Raw genomic sequence first — 23,820 nt, 5'->3', positions numbered from 1 at the left:
TAGATTAACAGCAGATCTTAAAAAAATTAAAAATATCCAGGATACTGATTTTTTTCTGAAAACCTGATTGTATATGCATGCTTGGATGTGTTTATGAAAATGTTTATTGATAATGCTGTTGTCCGAAAAGGCGGATTCGTTACCCAGTGTGCAATAAGCGAATTTCACACACAGAGATGAGATATCAGTTTATTCCAAATCTGCGCAGAGTTGGGCGCTAGGTGGTAGGCCCACAAAGCTAGCACACCTCGGTTAACACACAGAAAATATTTATACACTTTAAGGAACAGTTATCAGTATTTTTAAAAATTGGCTTGTTGCCATTGGTTCTCACAAGCCTCGTCTCCACTTAAAGTCACAGCATCCTTTTTTTTACTGCGCATGCTCAGTGAGGAAGGGGCTTTTGTGAGTAGGGGGCTTTCCCCACCCAGGGGCAGGTTTCTATTATGCCAATTATATGTTAATTATATGTTAATTAGGATAGTTCATTCAAGGTTCATTTTTAATCACGCTTTTGGCTGACTGTTCTAAACATACTGATTAACCACACAGTTAGTTCACTCATGCTTTGGGATGTTCCTGCCTTGAAGGACAAATTTGAGGCAAAATCTAGATTAGAAATTCCTTCACTATCCAGTCCTGACTAACTCAAGGATGCCCAGCTTGTTCCCAGGCAAAGAACATACCTCAGCTACATCCACATTTACGCTTATATGGATTAACTCTTGGTTGCCTTATAACAATACTGTCTTTATAGAGACAGAGCAGTAATTTGGATTGTTTATGTTAGCTACAATAACTGCTGTGGGGGAAGATTTTGTTGTAAATTCTTTCTTATGTTGACCCAAACCTGAAATGTTTTTAACTCTGTTTCTGTCATTGTAGTTTTGTGTTAAATTTTAAATGGATTTTACAACTTGAAAAAGATTTTATCATAGAATCAGAATAGTTTGGGTTAGAAGGGACCATTAAAAGTCATCTAGTCCAACCCCCGTGCAATGAGCAGGGACATCTTCAACTAGATCAGGTTGCTCAGAGCCCCGTCCAACCTGACCTTGAATGTTTCCAGGGATGGGGCATCTACCACCTCTCTGGGCAACCTGTTCCAGTGTTTCACCACCCTTACTGTGAAAAATTTCTTCCTTATGTTAAAGGAGAAGCCGCTGCCTGAGCATTCACACACCAATCAAGGAGTTGTACTCACACCACCCAAGACTTTAACTGCTAGGACCAGACTCCCTTCGCAGCAGGCGACTCCAGTGAGCCGACGGGTGCCCCTTTCGACTCCACACGCAGACACACATACACACTCACTCTCAGGTGCTTTCTCTTCCCTCAGACTCGACCCTAGGTTTCCCAAAGCAGAATCTCCGACATGATGTATGCCAGGCGGATTTATTAAGTGGTATGGCGGTGAAGAACAGCTGGAGTTGGGTGCCTGTGGAGCGGGACTCTGAACAAAAGAATCTCTGTGCAATTATACCCTTACAATCTAAATTCCCCTCCCCTCACGAGACGGTTCGGTCCAATTGGAGTATTTGGCTCTGAGGTCTCCTTGTTCCTCATTGGATCCTTTCACTGTCTCCAGGCGGGCTGTTCTTTTTCTTTTCTCGAGGAGGCAACTTCTGCTGATGGATGTGGCTATCTTATCTTTCTAATTTACACCGGTTTTGGGGCCTTCCCTCATGTAACTAAGTAAGAGTTTGGTATAAGTTCATCAGTATCTAGGTGAAAGTTCACAGCTTGCAGCCTAAGGCTTTTTACTAATGCTATACAGTGGATTCCATCTGAACTAGGAAGTGACTCCTATAAGAGCAACAGGCTGAGGGCCCTTGCTAGCACCCCGTCCCTCTCACCTTGGCACGTCATCCCACGGCTTGTCATGGGCAAGCCTGATATTATCCCCCTTCCCCTTCAAGTCTAACTTAAAGCCCTGTCAATATGCCCCACTAGCTTGTGAGCAAAGATCCTCTTCCCCCTTTGAGAAAGGTGAATCCCATCCGATGCCGGCAAGCCAGGTGCCATGTAGGCAATCCCATTATCAAAAAACCCGAAACTGTGGTGGTGGCACCAGTCACAGAGCCATGTATTAATAGACTCAGCCCATCTGTTTCTTCCAGTGTCACTGCCCACAGGTGGAAGGAGAGGAAAAGATAACCTGTGCTCCAGATTCCCTTACCAACCGTAATTTTACTACTTGGGCTTGTCAGTTACTTATTGTGAGGACTTCATGAAGCTTTTAGGACTGTTGCTAGTGACTATGTCCAAGAGAAGATTTGAATTTAGTTTTATGTTCAGATATTTTTAATTAGCAATGTTAGAACCCAAATGCTGCCATTAATTTCAAACTCCTTCAGAAATCCGGCAAGGGTTTCTTCATCAAGATTTTCCACTACTTCCTTCGAAATCTCAAGGATTTATCTGAATCAGAACATGTATCCCATAATTTTGACACTCCTTCATCTGGTAAAAGGTTCTGGTAAAAACCTATGAAAATTTGGTGGTAAAAGTAAGATTTTGAAAACAAGTTAAAACAAGACTCATGTTTTAAAATACGTAGTAGAAGAACTTTGGAACTCGGCAATCTGGATTGCCCTTTACTTACAGGGTCTGAAATTTACTTGTTGCTCTATTTTCTTCTAAGTAAAACTAGGCAAACCATGGAAAACAAACTCAAGTTGAATTAATGGAATAAAGTCCTAATCAAGCACTTAATGTATATAAATGGACTGTACTGAATTCCATAATCAAAGAAGTGGAAGCTATTCCTTTGTTCACAGTTAGAACACCATTGCATGTACGTTTTTTTTAAGGCGTCAGCTGAAATGACAGTAATAGAATACCATGTTTAAATATGCAGATTGTCTTGAGCAATTGCATAGCAGAATATCTAGCATCCTAACATGACATAAATAATGAGTGAAGTGTTTTCTTGTGTTCAGATGGAACTTCATGTGTCCTTTTCGTGTGTCCATGTGTCCTCTTGTCCTGTCAGTTGGTAGTACTGAGAAGATTCTGGCTCCCTTTTCTTCATTCCCTCCCATCAGATGTTTATACACATTGGTAAGATTCCCCCTGAGCCTTCCCTTCTCCAGGCTGAACAATCCCAGTTCTCTCAGCCTCTTCCCATATGCAAGATACTCCAGTCCCTTAATCATCTTTGTGGCCCCATGCTGGACTTGCTCCAGTAAATCTGTATCTTTCTTGTACTGGGGAGCCCAGAAATGGGCACAGTATTTTTCAGTGCAGCCTTACCAATGCAGAGAGGTAGGATGTAGAGAGGAAGGATCACCCCTCTCCACCTGCTGACAATGCTCTTCCTAATGCAGCCCAGGAGACTTTTGGCCTTCTTTGTCGCAAGGGTGCATTGCTGGCTTGTGGTCAGCTTGGTGTCTACCAGGACCCCCAGGGCCTTCTCTGCAGAGCTGCTTTCCAGACGGTCGGCCCCTAGCATATATTGGTGCATGGGGTTATTCCTCCCTAGATGGAGGACTTGGCATTTCCCCTTGTTGAACTTCATGAGGTTCCTGTCAGCCCATTTTTCCAGCCTGTCCAGGTCCCTCTGGATGGCAGCACAGCTCTCTGGTATATCTGTTGGAATATGTAGAATTCTATGGTGTTTTGGTTAGAAGGAATGATGAGAATGTATAATTCTATCTCAGAATTACCCTCTTTCCCATCCTGGAGCCATAGTGTTCTAATATACTTTTTAAATAGTACACTTAAATAGTACATTATAGCAAAATGAAAAACTTTATTTGAGCAGTGAAGAGCAGAAAGCTGTCCTGAAAAACAAAGAAAAGGAGATATAAACAAATACTGACAGAAAGATGAAAGGGAGTGTCCTGGTTTCAGCTGGCATAGAGTTAATTTTCTTCCTAGTAGCTGGTATAGTGCTGTGTTTTGGATTTGGGATGAGAATAATGTTGATAACACACTGATGTTTTAGTTGTTGCTAAGCAGTGCTTACACTAAATCAGGGACTTTCCAGCTTCTCATACTGCCCTGCCAGTGAGGAGGCTGGGGGTGCACAAGAAGCTGGGAGGGGACACAGCCAGGATAGCTGACTGTGTCCAAAGGGATACTCCATACTATATGACAAACTGGCCAAAGGGATATTCCATACTATATGGCATCATGCTCAGCATATAGAGCTGGGGGGAGTTGGCCAGGGGGGTGGCGGTCACTGCTTGGGGACTGGCTGGGCGTTGATCAGCGGGTGATGAGCAATTGCATTGTGCATCACTTGTTTTGTATATTCTTTTATCATTATTATTATCATCATCATCATCATCCCTTTCTTTTCTGTACTATTAAACTGTCTTCATCTCAACCCATGAGTTTTACCTTTTTTCCAATTCTCTCCCCCATCCTACTGTGGGGGAGTGAGCAAATGTCTGTGTGGTGTTTAGCTGCCTGCCGGGTTAAACCACAACAGTCCTTTTCAGCACCCAACGTGGGGCACAAAGGGTTCAGTTAACGACACATCTGACCAGAGCATGTTAAAACAAATTTATTATAAGCATTCATTATATTAGTTTAATAGTTGCCGGTCACAATGTTGATTTATTTGCTCGCAGAGTTGTGTTATGTAACACCTTATTTGCTGTATATGTTCCCCGTTTTGCTATTTATCAGCTCTGGGGGCTGGATTAAGGTTATCATTTTCCTGTACTGTGTAGCACTGGCTTATGATATGATAAAATTACCGGTCATGAGAGTAATCTGGTATTTGTACTCAGCATTGCTGTCATCTCTGTACTTTGGGAACCATCTCTCAGAAACTATTAATAATTACACTCTTTACCTTTTCTCCTTGGAGAGCCAATCTATGGGGGAGACAAAGGGGGACACTTTCTCCTTCATCTTCACCTTCTCTTCCAGGCTAGTTACAATAGCTCTTGAGAATTTTGAATATCCTTGGGATGTTCAAACCAGCATGTTCCTGTTGCTCCTACTCCTGAATGTGTTTCAGGTCTTGTTTAAAGTTAAACTATTTAAAAATATCACCCAGATATCTTCCCCAAGGCTGGGTAGTTATGAGTGTCAGGGTGTGTGGGATAGTATGGGCAAGTACCTAGGACAGTGGGCACCTCCAATGTTTTGGAACTTCACCCCTGAACAAGTGCAGAATCCTGAAAAACTAGTAAAGCATTTGGAAAGAGTATGCTGTCACCCTGGCAATTCGAGACAGAGACACAAACCACTGCAACGTGCTGGGGCCTGGCCCATGCCTTCTAAGCCCTATTCAACAGTATTCAGTACCCTCAAGGCAAAGAGGTCTCTGGATCTGATGACAAAAGAACAGGCTATGTGGCTACTCCAACCCCTGCGACAGGCACTGCAATTGAACCAGAGAACCAACCCGTTGCGGTATCAGTCGCCCCTATACACAAGAAGAAATATTGGATGTGAAAGCTCATTTAGTAAGGGAAGACTCTGAAGCAGGGCCATCACGAGAACAGGAGGAAGAAGAGGAAGCAGTCATAAATGTGGCAGTAACCACCCAATCCCTATCCCTGAGTGAGCTGCGAGATATGCGAAAATATTTCAGCCATCTTCCAGGTGAGCACTTTGTCACCTGGCTTCTCTGATGCTGTGATAATGGGGCCAGTGGCCTGGAATTAGAGGGTGGGGAAGCCAAGCAGCTGGGATCCCTTTCTAGGGAAGGGGGCATTGACAAAGCTATTGGAAAAGGTGCACGAGTCCTCAGCCTCTGGAGATGACTCCTGTCGGGTGTGAAGGAAAGGTATCCCTTCAAGGAAGATGTTCTATGTCACCCAGGCAAGTGGACCGCCATGGAGAGAGGTATCCAGTACCTGAGGGAATTAGCTGTGCTGGAGGTGATTTATGATGACCTGGACAACAAGCAGTTATCCAAAGACCCAGATGAAATCAAATGCACACAACCCATGTGGCAGAAGTTTGTACGGAGCATCATCGTATGCCAACTCATTGGCAGTAATGACCTGGAAAGATGGAGAGGAACAAATGGTGATTGAATTGGCTGGCCAACTCCAGCAATATGAAGAGATTCTCTCTTCCTCCCTACAGGCCTGTGTCTCGACTGTGGATAAACTGTCTAGGGAGTTCCATCAATTCAAAGAGGATATGTCCTACTCCCCACCTGTACGGACAAGTATTAGCTGTTAGGAGTAAGTGTTCTTCTGCTCAAGAGAGAGGATATAGTGGGTTTCCCTTCCTTTTCTATCCTATTAAACTGTCTTCATCTCAACCCATGAGTTTTGCCTTTTTTCCCATTCTCTCCCTCATCCCACTGAGGGGGAGTGAGTGAATGGCTGTGTGGTGTTTAGCTGCCTGCCAGGTTAAACAGCAACAGGGAGTGTCATGGATTTGATGGGGGAGCTTCCTGGGTCTTGCAACAAAAGAATTTTTTATTTTTCCTCCAAACCCTTTTAAAGACAACTTATACATTAGGAAACTGGGACTGAATTATCTTAGCTATGGAAAGCTATGTTTCATCTTCAAAGAACAGAGTATTCTCTGACTGTCAAACTTTGTTGTTTCCACAAGCAGCAAGTAAGCTATAGCATACATTGTATTCTATCTGTGAAACTTGTTACTCAAAGGAAAACTTTCTTCATATATGCACAGATAAATTTCCTTAAACTGAAGTGATTGTTTAGACAAACTGTATTTTTGTATTCAGGGATGTATAGCAACATATGTGTGTGTGTTTATGCGTGGGTATTCGAGTAGCATGGTATATAGTATGTCATTTAGTATTTCTATGACTAGTAATGTAGGTAGATCAGGTTTTGTACTGTGTCAAAAACATAGAAATATTTATAAAACATTTTTTACCTTTTCGGGTTGACAGCAATTTTATTCTACAGGACTGAAACCAAGTTCATTATGATTTATGTATATAACTGTACTGTTGAAATTTTATGATAATGGATCTAGTAGTCACTAGAAAATAGTTTTGTCTTATGTTTGAGAAATACCTTTTTGTGCCTTTTCATCAGTTTGTATTTACCAAAGGTTTTTCATAATGCTAAATGACATTCCTTTTATTCTTGTAATTAATCATCTGAGATGTAATAATAATATACTAATAATTACTGTTATTTGGACACTAATAGGTTTATACTTTCATCAGTGAAAATGATTGAGCTGTGTGTTGTGATAATTTTATATAGCTGCACTTCCTAGTGGTATTTATGACCTTTGTAAAGTGTTTTAAGACCTTTTGGTAAAAAATACTATATTATATAATACAAAATCTAAATGTCAATATTTGCTTTGTAGAACTGTCAATTCAGGAAGATTTTCATCATATTGAATGTGGAGTTTTCGATTCTCTTTTCAAAGTTTTTTTGTAAATTGCTCTGCTTAGACTTACCACAAACAATAGAATTAGGATGTGCATCCAAAATCTAGCCTTCTTTTGAGAGAAAGAGATAGCAGAGACCTTAACAGTTGAAGTTATCTAAGATCATGGAAAGACTGATTCATTTAATTTCATCTGCCTGTTTGGCCTCTTAGTAGAGAGTATATTGCTTATGGATGCTTCAGTTCTCTTTTTCTCCCTGTTTAGTTTTGCAAACCTGATTTTTTTCTATAGAGAATGATTGCCAACAGCATTTGTTGAAGAAGTTGTTTCAGTTAATGGAAATATTCTTATGGATTTTTTGGGGGGGGAAGGGTTGAATAGAGACAAAAGTGATAATTCAGGCCTTTAAAATTGGATATTCTATCAAAATAACAGTAATGAGCATTTTGATAAATTTACGTTTCTTTTATTTGTTAGGCAACAGCATAAGTGATAGTCATGCAACCTGAAGTTTATATATGGGAAATATGAAACCTGAAGAGTAAGTGACAAAACAGTCACACCCTTTTTTTGCCCTGGAGTGTGGCATAGTGTTTATTGTCTTTGTGTCTGATGCAACTTAAAAGCAAATAAGAAATCAGGAAAATTCAAGGCACTGATTTCAGTGTAGAAATAAATTTCTGATTTATTCAGCTACTCTGTAAGCTTTCTCTGAGCCCTATTAAAATAAAAAAAAAATATCATAGGTGTAGACATGACTCTTTTTCTTCCGTTATTCCAATGTTTTCTTATATAAATGTATTACAGGTAGACTTTAATGATACATTTTGAACTGAGTCATTTTCAAACTTAACTCACAAGATAGTTTGTTTAAATCCTTATTTGTTTTACTGTAGTGCTCATTATTCTAAACATTTTACAGACAATGAACAGTAACAACAAAAATATTATTTATTGCAAACCCAAATTTTCAGATTCTGTTATGTGTCCATGGAATTCTTTTTCAAAGAGCATATGCTATTTTTCCTACTGAAAAGTTAGAATATAAAATAGGAAAGGATGGCAAATTCTTATTTAGGCAGTTTTGATACCCTATTGATCATTTTCAATAACCACAGGATGATTAGCATTTTACCAAGCCTCTTTCCAGCAATTCACAACTCATTTTATTAATTTATATACAGTTCTTCAGTGTAGCACACCATGAAACCTCTTTTGGTTTGGCCTAATCCATTCTGTGCTTCAGGGTTGCTCAAAGGAAGCAACTACCTCTCTACATTCCTCTTCCAAATTAGTTCTCTCAGGCTGCTATGTAAAAGCACTTTCCTACCTTGGACTGATCTTCAAAGATTTATGAATTATGATATGCTAAGGAACACATCCCCCATCTGTTACTTGTTCAAGACAGTGAAATATAGCCTACTATTACTCTCCTTGAATGTTACACGTTTCAATTATGTGCAGGTTTGCAGGAAAGTCTTTACTGTTTCATTTGCTCTTGATTTAGTAGGTACAAGGAAAAAGAAAAGAAGGGCAAAGGATAGATGAAGATTTCCTCCAAAGCTGCATATCTTGCTATACAGCCCAGTAAGGCAAGGTATTTGTATGTACCACAGTTGTAGATTACAAGTCATCAGGGTCTGAACCTGTAAATAACTCATGACTGGCATAAATAATTGTTTCTCCTATAAGCAAGAGCTACATTCTCAAGAAATGAATCACTTTGGTGTTTTAGTCCTCTCAAGACAAGAGAGAAAAATTCATGGTCATGATGATGGCTTTTTGTACTGACTTCCATTCATCTCCCAGACTGCTTTGATCTCATCTCATGTCATTGCTGTCAATTATGCAGTCTATGTGAATTATACCATCCAGACCTACCTAATATCACTGTGCTTGATGATTTAGTTACAGGCCAAGCGCTACAAGCTTTCTTATAGGTTTGGGAAATCCTGTTACAAAACGGAAAATATTTGCTAAGATATATTTTCCCATGTGAGAGAGATTCTTTAAATGGGCATCTTAAAATCAACTAGTCCACACAGACCACCAACAACCTTGCCTACTGTATCTCAAGTATATTACTTTCTTCTATGGATTTATTGCTTTCTTCTGTGGATCAAAAGAGTAAATTTTTTTTAAATAGATTGCATTTATGTATGTCTGTCATGAACAAGTGGTTGGGCCGCTTAAAGACTCACCACCAAAGATATCAGAAAGCAAATTATTTTAATATAGATTTGTAAAAAGGTACAACAACAGAATTCAATGGCAAGGTTCACTCTATTACTCACTTAACATGAAAAGGTGTACAAAGAGAAACCAAGTTACAATTAGATTGGAATGATTTGCTCGTGGATCAAATCAGGTTAATGTGGCTTATATGTATATTGAGGAGAGAAAGTAGGGGACATCCTCCCATTTGAGTCACAAGGTTCAGAGTGGACCGAAATTCACCCCTAGTCCCAGACTTGGTCAACAGTTTATGTCTAAGGTTAGGTAAGGAAAGTAAAGGAATGCCCTCCCGTTGAGTCATGAGGTTCAGAGTGGACCCCCTTGCTTTCTAAACTCCTTCTCAGAGAGGAGTTTAGGTGTGGCTGAATCTACTCGTAGTCCCAGACTTGGTCAACGGTTTATGACTAAAGGAATAGGGTATTGGGGATTCTGGTGTAGTGCTTGGTGTAACTTTAAAATAACAGCAATCAAATTCACTAACACTATTGAGGTAAATCACAGTATCAAATCATATAAAACTTAGTAACATAATTAACCTAAAACTTATCGAGATTAATGCTATTGAGATAAATCACAGTATTAAATCATAGCAACATACTAAGATCAGACACATAAAGAGATATAAAGAAAAGAGATAAATATGTACAAAGGTACCTTTAAATGCCCCCCTTGAATTCAGTTGAATACTCACATTGAATGCTTTGCATCGCTCAACGGGTGATCAGCCGAGCCTCTGAGTTGATCGCGAACTTGAGGATTCACAGACTCTGAGAGGCATCCCACTCAGAGGGAGGTGCTGGTCGCAGCCCACTGCGGTCCAGGAGAGCTCAAAGGGTCTCACTTGGGACCACTATTTATAGGACTGGGAGATGATTGACTTTAGGCATCAGTAAATTTCCATCCTTGCCACAAATCATTTGTTGGTAATTGCTAGAATTCTTGACATCACAGTGATGCTGATACTGATCCACCCAATTCACGGCTAGATAAGATATGCTCCAAGGCTGTCTGGGGATGGTGAGTTACTCCCATCTACGCAAGAGTGCTTGGTACAGTCAAGGGGCCCTTAACCGCCAAACTCTGCTCCAAGGCCAAGGCTTATCAAGCAAGGGGGGGGAATGCACCACCACAATGTCTCCCTCATAAATCTTTCTGGTAGGTTAGAAAGCTAGTTTGAAAAATTACAGACACCATATCAAAAGGAATATAAAAATTTGAACTTTTTTCCAAGCTTGCTCCAACATTGACTATAACCACTGCTGTAAGATTCCAAAAGGTTGGTGCATGTATGGAGAGAATATGGGAACAGATCCATTTGCTTAGTCAGTCACTGAGGAACATCAGTGCTTTCAAAAAATTCGAAGATAATACGTAGAAAACTGACACTATGGACCCTAGAGATTAAAAATATATACTTATTTTTAATAGCAATTATGTGGAAAAGAGTATTGCCAGAAAGACTAGTATAAAACTATAATGTTCTTCAAGCTCAGAATTAGTTACTAACACTGTCAATAATTTTCTGAGGGGAATGATGAAGAAGGAGAAAAGAAGATAGCTATTTTGTTATCCTCTAACACTCAGATTTCCTGGTTTCAGAATCTAGTGGCATACCAGGAAAATCCAGTTTTCATTGTCTGGGATAATTTTCTTTAATACATGTAGAAATCAAGGAAGAAGCTCTTCAAAATTGAGGATTGATATGATTTGGTAAAGATACCTTAATGAATATTTTTATAAGATCTGTGGCAAATAATGTGCAAATTGTTACAGGTATTCTTATATCCTCAGAAGGACATGGAAAATGTTGTTCTTTGACCGCTGATGTCAAAAGTTTACCAGACTGAAAAGTCACTTAGATCATCTAGATTGTGTCTGTAGAACATTACAGCTTAACTAGTAATTACGTCTTAATGACCAGTTTGATTTTGGTGGTACTTGCAGAATCCTTCAGTATTATCTTTTTTGTTTGTTTGTTTCACTGCTTTGACAGCAATTATTGGTGTTCCAAAAGAAAGAAATCTCAGAAGGTACACTTTTCTAAGGGGCAGCAGCTTTAATATTTTGTTTCAAGTTAAGTCTATTTTTGGGTACAGCAAAAAGTATCAGTGAAGACTAAGAAGTACTGGATAAAGTTTATACTATATACAGAGCGTGGCGCGTCAGCCAGGATATGGTGCAGCAGTTCATGCGGAAGGGCGCGCAAGGAGGGCGTAGTTGCCCTACCAGCTCAAGAGGTGAGTTCAATCGGTGGTCATTGCCCTCTCAGAAAGAGAGGTATGGTAGCCACCCGATGGAAAGCCATGCCCTCTGTACTCACCAGAATGGATGTGTCAACCCAGATAGAGCTCCCACGGAAACATGCAGCCATCCAGGTCTTGGGCTGCAGGGAGTGCCAGAGCCTCTCACTGGTAACCGATAGCAGTAGCGAAACAGGTGTGTGAGGTGTGACCAGGTGGATGATCTGCTCAGCCTGGTGGCAGAGCTATGAGAGGAATTAGAAAGGTTAAGGAGCATCAGGGAGTCTGAGAAAGTGATGGACTTGTGGAACCATGCTCTGCCCTCCCTGAGACAGAAGCAGGAACAGCCACCAGAAAACAACCAAGATCAAGGGGGTCCTGTATCCTCCCCCTGCCAGGCTGAAGGCAATAGCTTAAAGGAAAGGAGCGAATGGAGGCAAGTCCATGCTCGGGGCATCAGGCGAACCCCCTCCTTGCCCACCTTGCCTCCCCAGGTGCCTCTGTACAACAGGTATGAGGCTCTGCATGTGGAAGGACAGTCCATGGATGATGTGGGTGATGGTCCAGCTACATCAGAGGTGTTTCCAAGGTCAGAAAGGCCTACCCCCTGCATCAGGACCACCCCCACGAGGAAGAAAAGATGGGTTATAGTTGTAGGCAACTCCCTTCTGAAGACCAATATGCCGGGCAGACCCTCTGTGGTCTGTGGGACCTGACAAGATACATCTGAGAGTCGTGAGGGAATTGGCTGATGTAGCTGCCAAGCCTCTCTCCATGATATCTGAAAAGTCATGGCAGTCAGGGGAAGCCCCTGGAGACTGGAAAAAGGGAAACATTGCACCCATTTTTGAAAAAGGTAGCAAGGAGGACCCTGGGAACTATTGACCCATCAGCCTCACCTCTGTGCCTGGGAAGATCATGGAACAGATCCTCCTAGAAGCTATGCTAAGGTACACAAAGGACAGAGAGGTGATTTGAGACAACCAGCATGGCTTCACCAAGGGCAAGTCCTGCCTGACCAACCTAGTGGCCTTCTATGACGGAGTGACTACATCAGTGGACAAGGGAAGAGCTACTGATGTCATCTCTCTGGACTTCTGTAAAGCGTTGACACGGTCTCCCCCAACATGCTTCTCTCTAAATTGGAGACATATGGATTTGATGGGTGGACTGTTCGGTAGATGAGGAATTGGTTGGATGGTCACATTCAGAGGGTAGTGGTCAATGGCTCAATGTCCAGATGGAGATCAGTGATGAGTGGTGTCCCTCAAGGGACCAGTACTGTTTAATATCTTCAAGAAGGACATAGACAATGGGATTGAGTGTACCCTCAGCAAGTTTGCAGATGACACCAAGCTGAGTGGTGTGGTTGATACTCCAAAGGAAAGGGATGTCATCCAGAGGGACTTTGACAGGCTAGAGAGGTGGACCCATGTGAACCTCATGAGATTCAACAATCCAAAGTGCAAGGTCCTGCACCTGGGTTGGGGCAAGCCCCACTATCAATACAGGTTTAGGGATGAAGGGATCGAGAGCAGCCCTGCTGACAAGGAGTTAGGGGTACTGGTGGATGAAAAGCTGGACATGAGCCAGCAATGTGCTCTTGCAGCCCAGAAGGCCATCCCTATCCTGGGCTGCATCCAAAGAAGTGTGGCCAGCAGGTTGAGGGAGGTGATTCTGCCCCTCTACTCCGCTCTGGTCAGACCCCACCTGGAGTACTGCATCCAGCTCTGGAGCCCTCAGCACAGGATAGACATGGACCTGTTGGAGCAGGTCCAGAGGAGGGCCACAAAAATGATCAGAGGGCTGGAACACCTCTCCTATGAAGAAAGGCTGAGAGAGTTGGGGTTGTTCAGCCTGGAGAAGAGAAGGCTCTGGGGAGACCTTATTGCAGGCTTCCAGTACTTAAAGGGGTCTTATAAGAAAGATGGGGACAGACTTTTTAGCAGGGCCTGTTGCGATAGGACAAGGGGTAATGCTTTTAACCTAAAAGAGGGTAGATTTAGACTGGATATAAGGAAGAAATTTTTCACAATGAGGGTGGTGAAACACTGGAACAGGTTGCTCAGAGAGGTGGTAGATGCCCCATCCCTGGAAACATGCCAGGTCAGGTTGGATGGGGCTCTGAGCAACCTGATTTAGTTGAAGATGTCCCTGCTCATTGTAGGGGGATTGGTATATATGACCTTAAGAGGTCCCTTCCCACCCAAAGATTCTATAATTCTATGATACTGCAGAAACTGGATGAATGATGAGTCCTCAGATTTTTCATGCAAGCAGTTTGAGTGCTAACAGCAAAAGTAATGTTCCAGAATTGATTTTATATTAGCAAAGGCAACTAAAACCAGTAATTAGCAGTAGTGACACCACAGATCACGCATGATTGAGTCTTTTTCTGCATTAAATTTATGCTTCTTTGTCTCATTAGGTTTCAGTAGAATTACTTTTGGTTTTTAGCAGAGCAAATGAGAAAAGAATTAAGCCAATAGATGAGATCCTGTGTTTAGATCTCTGTCTCTGAACAGAAATTAGAAGCCAATAAAAGATACTGACTGACAAAGACTCAGAGAAAGAAAGAAAGATTGTAATCTACAGGAAAGCATGGTATCTCTGGGGAACAAGAATACATAGCCTAGACATAGCATAAAGACTTGAAATCTGTGTGAAGTGTTGTTACTTTTTTTTAAGAAAAGAAGCATTGTTGTGAAGATCTGTATGTCAGTAGAGTTCAAGTAGTCCCCAAGCAAATCACAGGGAATCAGAAACAGTGTTCACTGGGGAAATAATGTTTATTTGAAAAAGGCTGAATTAGTTTTCTGATGGTTACAACTCATTGGCATATGTTGGAGTTTATTTCAGAAGTTTTGCCACATAGTGCAAAGTCGTATCAGTTGTAGGGCAGGACATACAGAACTGGCAAATAAAAGAATTTAAAATCTTGTACTATTTTGTAGTAATTATACGTCTAAATGGATAACTGAATAAAGTAATTACCTTTTATGATTATCTGTACTGCTGATGTAGAATACTTGAGCATCTGTTAGAGAATGTTTAGAGAACTGTTAGAGAAATATTTCAGTTATGATGAATTTCTTATGAAAGCTGAAGAGCAACTTTTGAACACTGAGTCAGTCTTTTACCTCTGTTACCATTTTGATATCAGCTGGCCATAATTTCAGAGCTCAAGAACAATAAAAAAATAATAATCTGAATATATTGTTGTATCAGTTTGTCATAAGTAGTTAGCAAATACTTGGGCCATCATTCTTTTGAAAGAATACAAAGCCAATTAAACACGTACCTGAGCTTGAGAAAATAAATACAAAATCTTTTGGGGAAAAAAAAATCTTCCTGTTTCACAAGAGTATTTGTTTGCACTTAGTAGAAAAGCATTTTTTTTGTTATTTTGTTATGAGACAGTAGAGACCCTTCATGATTTGCCCAGTTTTGGGATGGGTGGATGTGATGTTCCAGAAGAAAATATACTTTGTTAGAACTTAGAGACTTGGGTTCTTATAATAGAGAGCATATGTTCTCCATATCTTGAAGACAAACAGTTTTCACATTGAACTTGGAGTTCTTGATTTCCACGTGAGTAAACAATAGTTGCAGGTATAAAATTTTGTTAAGTAATGAGTAGTAGCATTTTCCTGGACTGTCTAAAAAGGAGGGTGATGGGTTGTATGTGTGTAAACAGGATAAATTACTTTAAGAGGAACAAAACCAGTCCTTTCTGTATACATTTACCTAATTTAAAATGCAAAGGGGTTTGTGTCCTTGCTGAAATGTGTCTAATCTGAAATGCAAACTAGATTTGAGAATAGAGTCCCTTGGGGTTTTTGCTTGACTAAGTTTCATCTGTTCTTTTTCTCTCTTAGTGTGTGTACATATAAATTAATCTCTTTAAAAGACAAATTTCCTCCCTCCCTATTCTTTCTGCTCCCATCAGTCTAACTCTGCCAAGTTGCTTAACTGGTTATCATTTAAAAAACAGGTATATTATATGCCCTAAAATTGTACCTGAAAAATGAAAGCTTTCTTAAAAATTGGCTTAATTAAATATAAATTTTTATGTGAACATTTTATCCATTTCAGCTAAATAATACTGTATTAGGATAAGCTTATTCTGAAATAAGGGCCCATATACACATTTATTAATTAACCTTCTCTCATATCATCCCTATTACTATTTTGCTTAGTTTGAACACATCTTATTGTCATTCATTCATAACCTCACGTTGGTGAGATGGCCAGTCTGAAAAATTATTCCTGTTAATCATATTCACTGTATATGAACTATTTGTAAACATAGAAAACGAAGTAAATTTTATTGTTTTCTTTGTTTCAAATTAGGCTCATGCACAGTTAGTTCGAGAAGTCGATGTAGAGAAGGTGTCAACTTTTGAGAACCCCTATGTAGATGCAATAAGAAGTTTATGGAATGACCCTGGAATCCAGGAATGTTATGATAGACGACGAGAATATCAGTTATCGGACTCAACTAAATAGTAAGTATATAGTGGTTACAAACAACTGTATCTTATTTTCCGTTCTTTCTAACAAAGTAGATCTTCCTTTTTATCTTTTTATACTATATTTTTGTGTATGTACATGTACAGTTTTTTGTGCATGTATGTACAAGTATCTGTGTGTGCATGCATAGTCATCACAAACATACACTTAATAACTTGAATGTAAAGGCTACTGTAAGGAAGGTAGTGTATCTAGTTTACTATTATGTGTGTGACTAAACTTGATCTTGAATGGTACACATATACTCTCTTGCGGCAGGATTCTGATAAAATAGCAATGTGGAATTTAACATTGGACCCTGAGGACTGTCTAAATATTGGCTCCAAGAAATTCAGTTGCTCTAAGGAATATACTATATAGCTCTGGTAAAATTTTTCATCTGTAAAAAAAAAAGGATGATGGTAGAGGAGGATGACCTTTTGGTGTTACCCACTAGAAAAAGGATTAGCATACTTGGTTATTAAAGCTGTGGCAAAAACTTCCATGGTCTCCACTGGAACTTTCAGATTAGCTATGAAAATTAATCTGATTATATCATTCTAGTCTCTATGTCAGGTTGGCATGAAAGGAAACCTCTCATTGAGGAAAGCACAGAAGAAACTGAAAGGCACCATGCAGGTCCTATTAAAGTCAATGGAACATGGCCATACAAATAATGGAAGTCTGGGGTGAGATTTATCTGCACAGTAGTCTGAGGTTCCTTATCTAGCACAATCATTTATACATGACTGAGTCAAGACAGACTTAAAAATACCTTGCTGATGCAATTTAGGGAGCTAGAGAGCTACTAGTGCATGAATTAGCTCTGCTCAGATTTGCTCCAATGCTATGTTATTACCACACCACATTCTGCTTCTGCTTTATCAGCCCCATATACAGGGTTCCTGTTGTCCTATGCAATCTGCTGTCCTGTAGAGCTGGTTACCTTCCTAATCTATCACTCACTTTTATTATTTGTATATGCATATTTTGGTGCACAGTGGTGCAAAGTACAGTAAAATCTCTCTTGTATTGCATGGATTCTCAGTGTCCCCAAATATACAATATTGTGTTTTATTTTTCAGTGGTAAGACAGCTAAAAATCATAGGAAACTACATATAAGTGATAATCTCTAGGGTACATAAGTGGTAAAAGAAAATTTTAGAGACAGATTAGGCTGACTATACTTTCTGATTGTTTTCATTTTGAAATGAACAGCAAACATAAATAGAAGGTAAAACAGAGCTTTTCTTATACTTTGAATTTCTTATATTTGTAGGTCCTAACTTTGATTCCATGATAAATATAATACTGATTTCAAAACTGAAATAAATGTATATATTTTAATGGTTACCTTAGAGGAATACAATAAAATTAGTAAGTCTCCAAAGTCAGAAATAAGCATCTGATACTACTTCAGATCAAATTGTACTGAATATCTTAATTTTGACCTAGTTCTAATGAAATCATCACCATAGTAGATCTTTTCAGTAGTATTAAAATAGTATAGCTCCTTAAGGAGCTATAGAAACAAAATTTTCATACATTTTCTTCCAAAAGGTAAATATACTAGTTGATTGGTTATTTTTAAAGCACAACATATTTAACCACTTAACAACATGATTTATTGCAGATTTGTAGATTTTAATTATAATAGATTGTAGTTCATTTTGTGGAGTTCTGCAAAAATTGTTTTAGAACAAGTAATAAAACATTAGAATTATGAATCGCTATATATGAGTCTTTATATGAGCCTCTCATATATTTATGCTTGCAAGTAGAGTTTCTTTACATATGTAAGTCCAGGAAAAGCAATTAGCAGAAACAAAAGAAGCATTGTTTCAAAAATGCAGTCCACATGTTTGGGGATAAAACATCTAAACACAATTTGCTAGCTTTAAGTCCCTATGTCACAAAGCAGAAAAACATAATGCTTGAAATTTACTACCGGGATTCACAAAGCACTTAAAAGGAAGTAAGCATCCAGTGCTCACTGACTTGGTGAGACTTCAGTAATTTCATCTGACGATATATAAAAACAAAACAATAGTTTGTAGTCCACCAGATCTCTTATATATGTTTTGAAGCATATGTGTCAATCTCATGCTGCTTCTTCCTTCATCCCTTGCATGAGTCTCTCCTTTAGTCTTCTCAGGTTTTTTCCCCCAGCGTTTTTACGGTAGTAGTATTTTTAATCTGTTCCCTGTGTTGCTTTTTTCCCCTCCCCATTAGTACACATTGTCTTTCTAAATCTCTTTCTCTGTATTTTCTGGTTTTGTTTTTCTAAATTCTGTTGCTAGCTTCTAATATATCTTGTAAGTTTCTATACTTTCACTTTCTGTCATCTTTTGACCTGCTTTGTCATTCTTAGCAACACTTTTGAAGTTTTATATCCACTGCTAGTACACTGGAAGAATACGTCAGATAGATGTGTATTTACCAGAAGAGGTGAGAGGAGTGTCTAAGAAAGTAAGTTTCCTGAAAGGTGGGAGTTGATTTGAACCTCTTGGTAGCTCAGCAAATACATTCCATTCTGTCCCCTTACCACTGGATGCACCAATGGTTGTTTGTTCATATGTTTTTTTAAGTAATTTCTAGACTTGTATCTGCAGTAAAGTCAAGAACACATCATATAAATAGACATTTTTCACTTCCCATATACATTACTGGGTGACTTACCCACTTATTTACCACTAAACCACTTCCCTTTATGGCTTCAAAGATACCGTTCACAGTGTGAGACAGATATAAACCAACACCACAGTGTGGATAGCCTGAAATAATAGCTGTGTGAGATGAGATCTTTATATATATATATATATGCTACAGACCTTAACCCAAATAAAAACAATTTACCAGTCAATAGTCAGATTATATCATGGTTTTTCTAAGTCTAAAGGGAAGACAGGCAACAGTCTTGCCAAGAAGAGACAGTTATTAAAAGTAACATTTCACATTCATGTTACAACAATTGCAGAATTTGGGCTATAACTAGAGTTGTGGTGACTCATCACCATAGGAAGTATTTAGAATGTAACCAGAAAACTTCCCATAACCTTGCTAAAAAACTTCATCTTCACTAGCCACATTAGATGGAAGAATTATGTTATTGTGTACTTCCATCCAAGGGTTTTCTGGTTGTTACACAAGCACTGAGGATATTTGTTTAGCTTCTCTTTCCTGACTGTATTTTATAACACTTCAGATAATTAAATATAATTCTCCCCCACTTTATCTATGCCAGTCAGTGTTTAATGCATTGTTTTTAGTCATGCATACAGAGAATCCTTCAGGCTTTTGTTTCTGCATTTGCCATCAAGTTTAAAAAGGAAGTCAAATAAAAATAAATTATTATTGTATGATAATACATATCTGTGATAGCGTGAGCTAAGTGGGCAGTTAATGCATAAATGCAGATTCCAATACTTTTCTTTGTAATAAGAAGTGATGCAGAGCTCCAGGGTGCGACTCCCAGGACATCTTCAGCATATCACTGATTGTTAACAGGGAATGAGAGATATGAATCCTGATTATGTCTTCTCATTAAACTTCATGTGTCACCTTTTGAAAAAATATTGTATGAACTGTAGTGCTTTGGTCAGCTAGTAATTTTTGTATGATAGCATTCTACCAGACTTTGAAGTTCTCTGTAAATTCTACTGAACAATAAATTTCCTCATACCTATCCTTTAAAAGTAGCATTTTGCTTCCATGTTCCACTTCAGAAGTAGATGCATTTCAGTGGAGTTGATTGTGTGCTAAATAAAATGTGATTAGGGACCCACAAGGAGAAAGATCAGTATATGCACCTAAGTTATTACTACAACACTTTTCTCTGTTAGTTGCTATTGCCTCTGGTGATCAGAACATAAATTCTATTGTTTCATAAAACTATAGGGAATTCTTTGGGCATCCCAAGTCTGTGTAATTTTGTTGCAGGTCTCTATAAAGAGATTTCTTATGCTGCTAACATCATTGGGATAGTTAATTATGAACAACTACCTGTAAAAAACAGTTATTTGTCTGATGTGAGAAACAAAGTCTCATATACTCGTGATTTATAAAAATATACACAGGCACACCATTATTTAATAAACATTTTTATATTGTTCATTGCTTCTCTTTTTAAAAATGTACTTGAAGGTTCTAAAACTATATTTTTGCTTAATTTGTGCTGCAAAACAGCAGATCCTGATTTTATATATTCATGGTTTACATGACCTAATTTGTGTATAGTTTGCAATAAGATAAAACAGCAAATAAAAATGGCAGGTCTTTACCACATGAAACAGGCTGAAGCTTAAGATAAAGTAGTAGTGGTACAAGTATGCTTACCCTATCATGCAATAGACATACTAAATATAAAAGGAAGATCTGAAGAAAGACATAGAATTTGCTGTGTAGTGGTGCTTCCTATAGAAAAACTGAAGATTAAGCAATTGAACTAAGGAAATTCAGAAAGGGAAGTGAGATTACATTAAGCAGTATATAGCATGCATTTCTTTCAGGATTTTTTTTGTGTGTACAATACTGAATATGCTTTTAATATCTGTATAAATTTTAACCCCATTTCCCATTTAGAAGTTTTGAAAAATTTGCACAAGTGTTTTTGGATTTGATGACTTCAGGTTTTTAGCCTTCTGCTAATTTTGGTGTTTAGCCATGTAGGAATTCTGAACAGAGAGGCAGTTAGGTAGGATTTGGATGGGATAAGAATAAAAAGAACCTAGTGCAGCTTTCTTCTCCACCTACTACCTCACTTCCCACTAATCTTAGATTTACCATATTTACTTTAGACTAAGATTAGATAATTCTGGAAACTGGTAAACATGCCTCAACTTTTTTCCAGTGGTAAAGAGGCTCAGAGACGCAAACCTCCACAGAGATTCTGAAAATGCAACCAATACTTCTTGACATTTAGCTTTGCTCACAGCTTGTGTTGCTACACTGGAAATTGATTCCATTTACTGTACTGGGTGTTACCAATGAGGATGCTTGTCAAAGTTAGTCTGGCAACTCTGACGTAGGAAAAAATTCTGCTACAACTACTTTAACATTTTGCTTATGTGGAGTTGGGAGACAATAAATTTGTATGTATTTTTCAGAAGTGCATAAAAGCTCCTTCCCTTTCAGAGATTATTGCTTTCTAGCACATGGTCAAAATTACTGCTTGTTTTGGGTAGTCTCATCAGATAGTTCAGTTTTTTGCAAAAGGAAAAGTAACAGAACTCCCCCACCAAACCCCAACAACAACCCAGTAAGGGTAGCCCCACCCAATTTCAGAAGAAACAGGCCCCAAAGGACAGAAATATAACATTGAATTAACCAAAGCTTATGACTAAGGCTGCTTAATCAGACTATTTAGTTTTATTTTAACTGGAACTGTCAGTGTATGTGTATAAGAGAGATGATTTTGTAGAGGGTCATATCTATGAACTATCGTAACTTTCAGGAAAATACAATTTTGCGTTAAACCTAACAGCTTTAAGGTTGAAAAGATGTAAATGTTTACTGTTATAATCAGATCTGGAAAAAGTCAGCCATGCTGTGTCTGTCTTTACATGTGGTTGAACACACTGAATCCACGTGCGCATGAAATGTAGCTGGTAGGCCTTGCCTTTGTAGCTATGGTTATAGAATCATAGAATAATTTAGGTTAGAAAAGACCCTTAAAATCATGGAGTCCAACCGTTAACCCAACGCTACCAAGTCCACCACTAAATCATGTCCCAAAGCGCGACGGCTACACGTCTTTTAAATACCTCCAGGGATGGTGACTCCACCACTTCCCTGGGCAACCTGTTCCAATGCTTGAATACCCCTTTCGGTGAAGAAATTTTTCCTAATACCCAGTCTAAACCTCCCCCTGGCGCAACTTGAGGTTGTTTCCTCTCGTCCTATCACTTGTTACTTGGGAAAAGAGACCAACACCCACCTCACCACAACCCCCTTTCCGGTAGCTGTAGAGAGTGATAAGGTCTCCCCTGAGCCTCCTCTTCTCCAGGCTAAACAACCCCAGTTCCCTCAGCCACTCCTCATAGGCCTTGTTCTCTAGGCCCTTCAATTAGCCTTGGCCCATCGATCCAGCCTGTACAGATTGCTTTGTAGAGCCTTTCTACCCTCAAGCAGCTCAACTTCCCCACCCAACTTGGTGTCATCTGCAAACTTACTGAGGGTGCCCTTGATCCCCTTGTCCAGATCATTGATAAAGATATTAAACAAAACTGGCCCCAATACTGAGCCCTGGGGAACACCACTTGTGACCAGCTGCCAACTGGATTTAACCCCATTCACCACAACTCTTTGATTCCAGCCATCCAGCCAGTTTTTTACCCAGCGCAGAGTATGCTCATCCAAGCCATGAGCAGCCAGTTTCTCCAGGAGAATGCTGTGGGAAATGGTGTCAAAGGCTTTATTAAAGTCCAGGTAAACAACATCCATGGCCTTTCCCTCATCCACTAAGCGGGTCACCTTCTCTACTGGTTGAACCTGCAAGCAGGAAAGCAGCAGCTGTGTCCCTTAGCCTGGTCAGAGACTCTGGGTCCTCCGGCACATGTGCTGGGCTCTAGCAGCCAGGCAGGAGAGAGTCCTGGGCTGGAGCGACTGGAGGAGATGACTGTCTTAACATCCATTAACATAATGAATCCTACAGAAACCTGTTTTCAAAAAAAGAAATTTTTTTTTCCCAGTTTTTAACAAACTGACAAAAGTTCCTGATAAATTTTATAACTTCAGGTCAGAGATTTTAAACCTTTGCTAGCAGTTCACAAGAGTGGAAAAATACAGGATAATTATTCCCAAGTCAAACTGAAATAGCCAAGAAAAGTACAGATGACAGTGTTCTTGCTATTTCATCTTTCACAGCCCCCTAACAGGTCCATAGGTGCTTCAAAGAATCCCATTTTTTTCAGTTAAAAAATTGTTGCTCCTACAGGTAATTCACAGATTCATAGAATCATAGAATAGTTTTGGTTGGAAGGGACCTTTAAAGGTCATCTAGTCCAACTCCCCTGCAGTGACTCATGTCCAGTAACCCCAACTCCTTCTTCATAGGGCTGCTCTCAATCCCTTCATCCCCCAGCCTGTACTGATACCAGGGCTTGCCCCAACCCAGGTGCAGGACCCTGCACTTTGGATTGTTGAACCTCATGAGGTTCACACAGGCCCATTCCTTGAGCTTGTTCAGGTCCCTCTGGATGGCATCCTGTCCCTCAGGGGCATGTCAACCACACCACTCATCTTGGTGTCATCTGCAAACTTGCTGAGGGTGCACTCGATCCCATTGTCTATGTTATTGATGAAGTTATTAAACAGTACTGGTCCCAATATGGACCCCTGAGGGATACCATTCATCACCGATGTCCATCTGGACATTGAGCCATTGACCACTACCCTCTGGATGCGACCATCCATCCAATTCCTCATCCACTCAACAGTCCACCCATCAAACCCAGATCTCTCCAATTTAGAGAGAAGGATGTTGGGGGGGAACCGTGTCAAAGGCCTTATAGAAGTCAAAATAGATGACATCTGTA

At 39.6% G+C, this 23,820-nt stretch overlaps 1 protein-coding gene across 1 annotated transcript in view; it reads left to right on the top strand.

Annotated features, from left to right (window-relative positions):
• LOC309415190 (guanine nucleotide-binding protein G(q) subunit alpha) overlaps window positions 1-23,820 on the top strand; it is a gene marked incomplete at both ends in the record, with an annotated part of 118,571 nt that overhangs the window by 58,581 nt on the left and 36,170 nt on the right. The window contains one exon of the mRNA XM_082012637.1: window positions 16,126-16,280. Within this exon, the coding sequence (XP_081868763.1) occupies window positions 16,126-16,280 (155 nt within the window). The remainder of the gene's footprint in view (window positions 1-16,125; window positions 16,281-23,820) is intronic.

Source organism: Phaethon aethereus (genome assembly GCF_964289735.1).
Source record: "Phaethon aethereus genome assembly, chromosome: W".
In the NCBI taxonomy this organism is placed as follows: Eukaryota; Metazoa; Chordata; class Aves; order Phaethontiformes; family Phaethontidae; genus Phaethon; species Phaethon aethereus.
The sequence above is the reverse complement of the archived record's forward strand: the minus strand, read 5'-3'. Positions and strand labels throughout refer to the sequence as shown.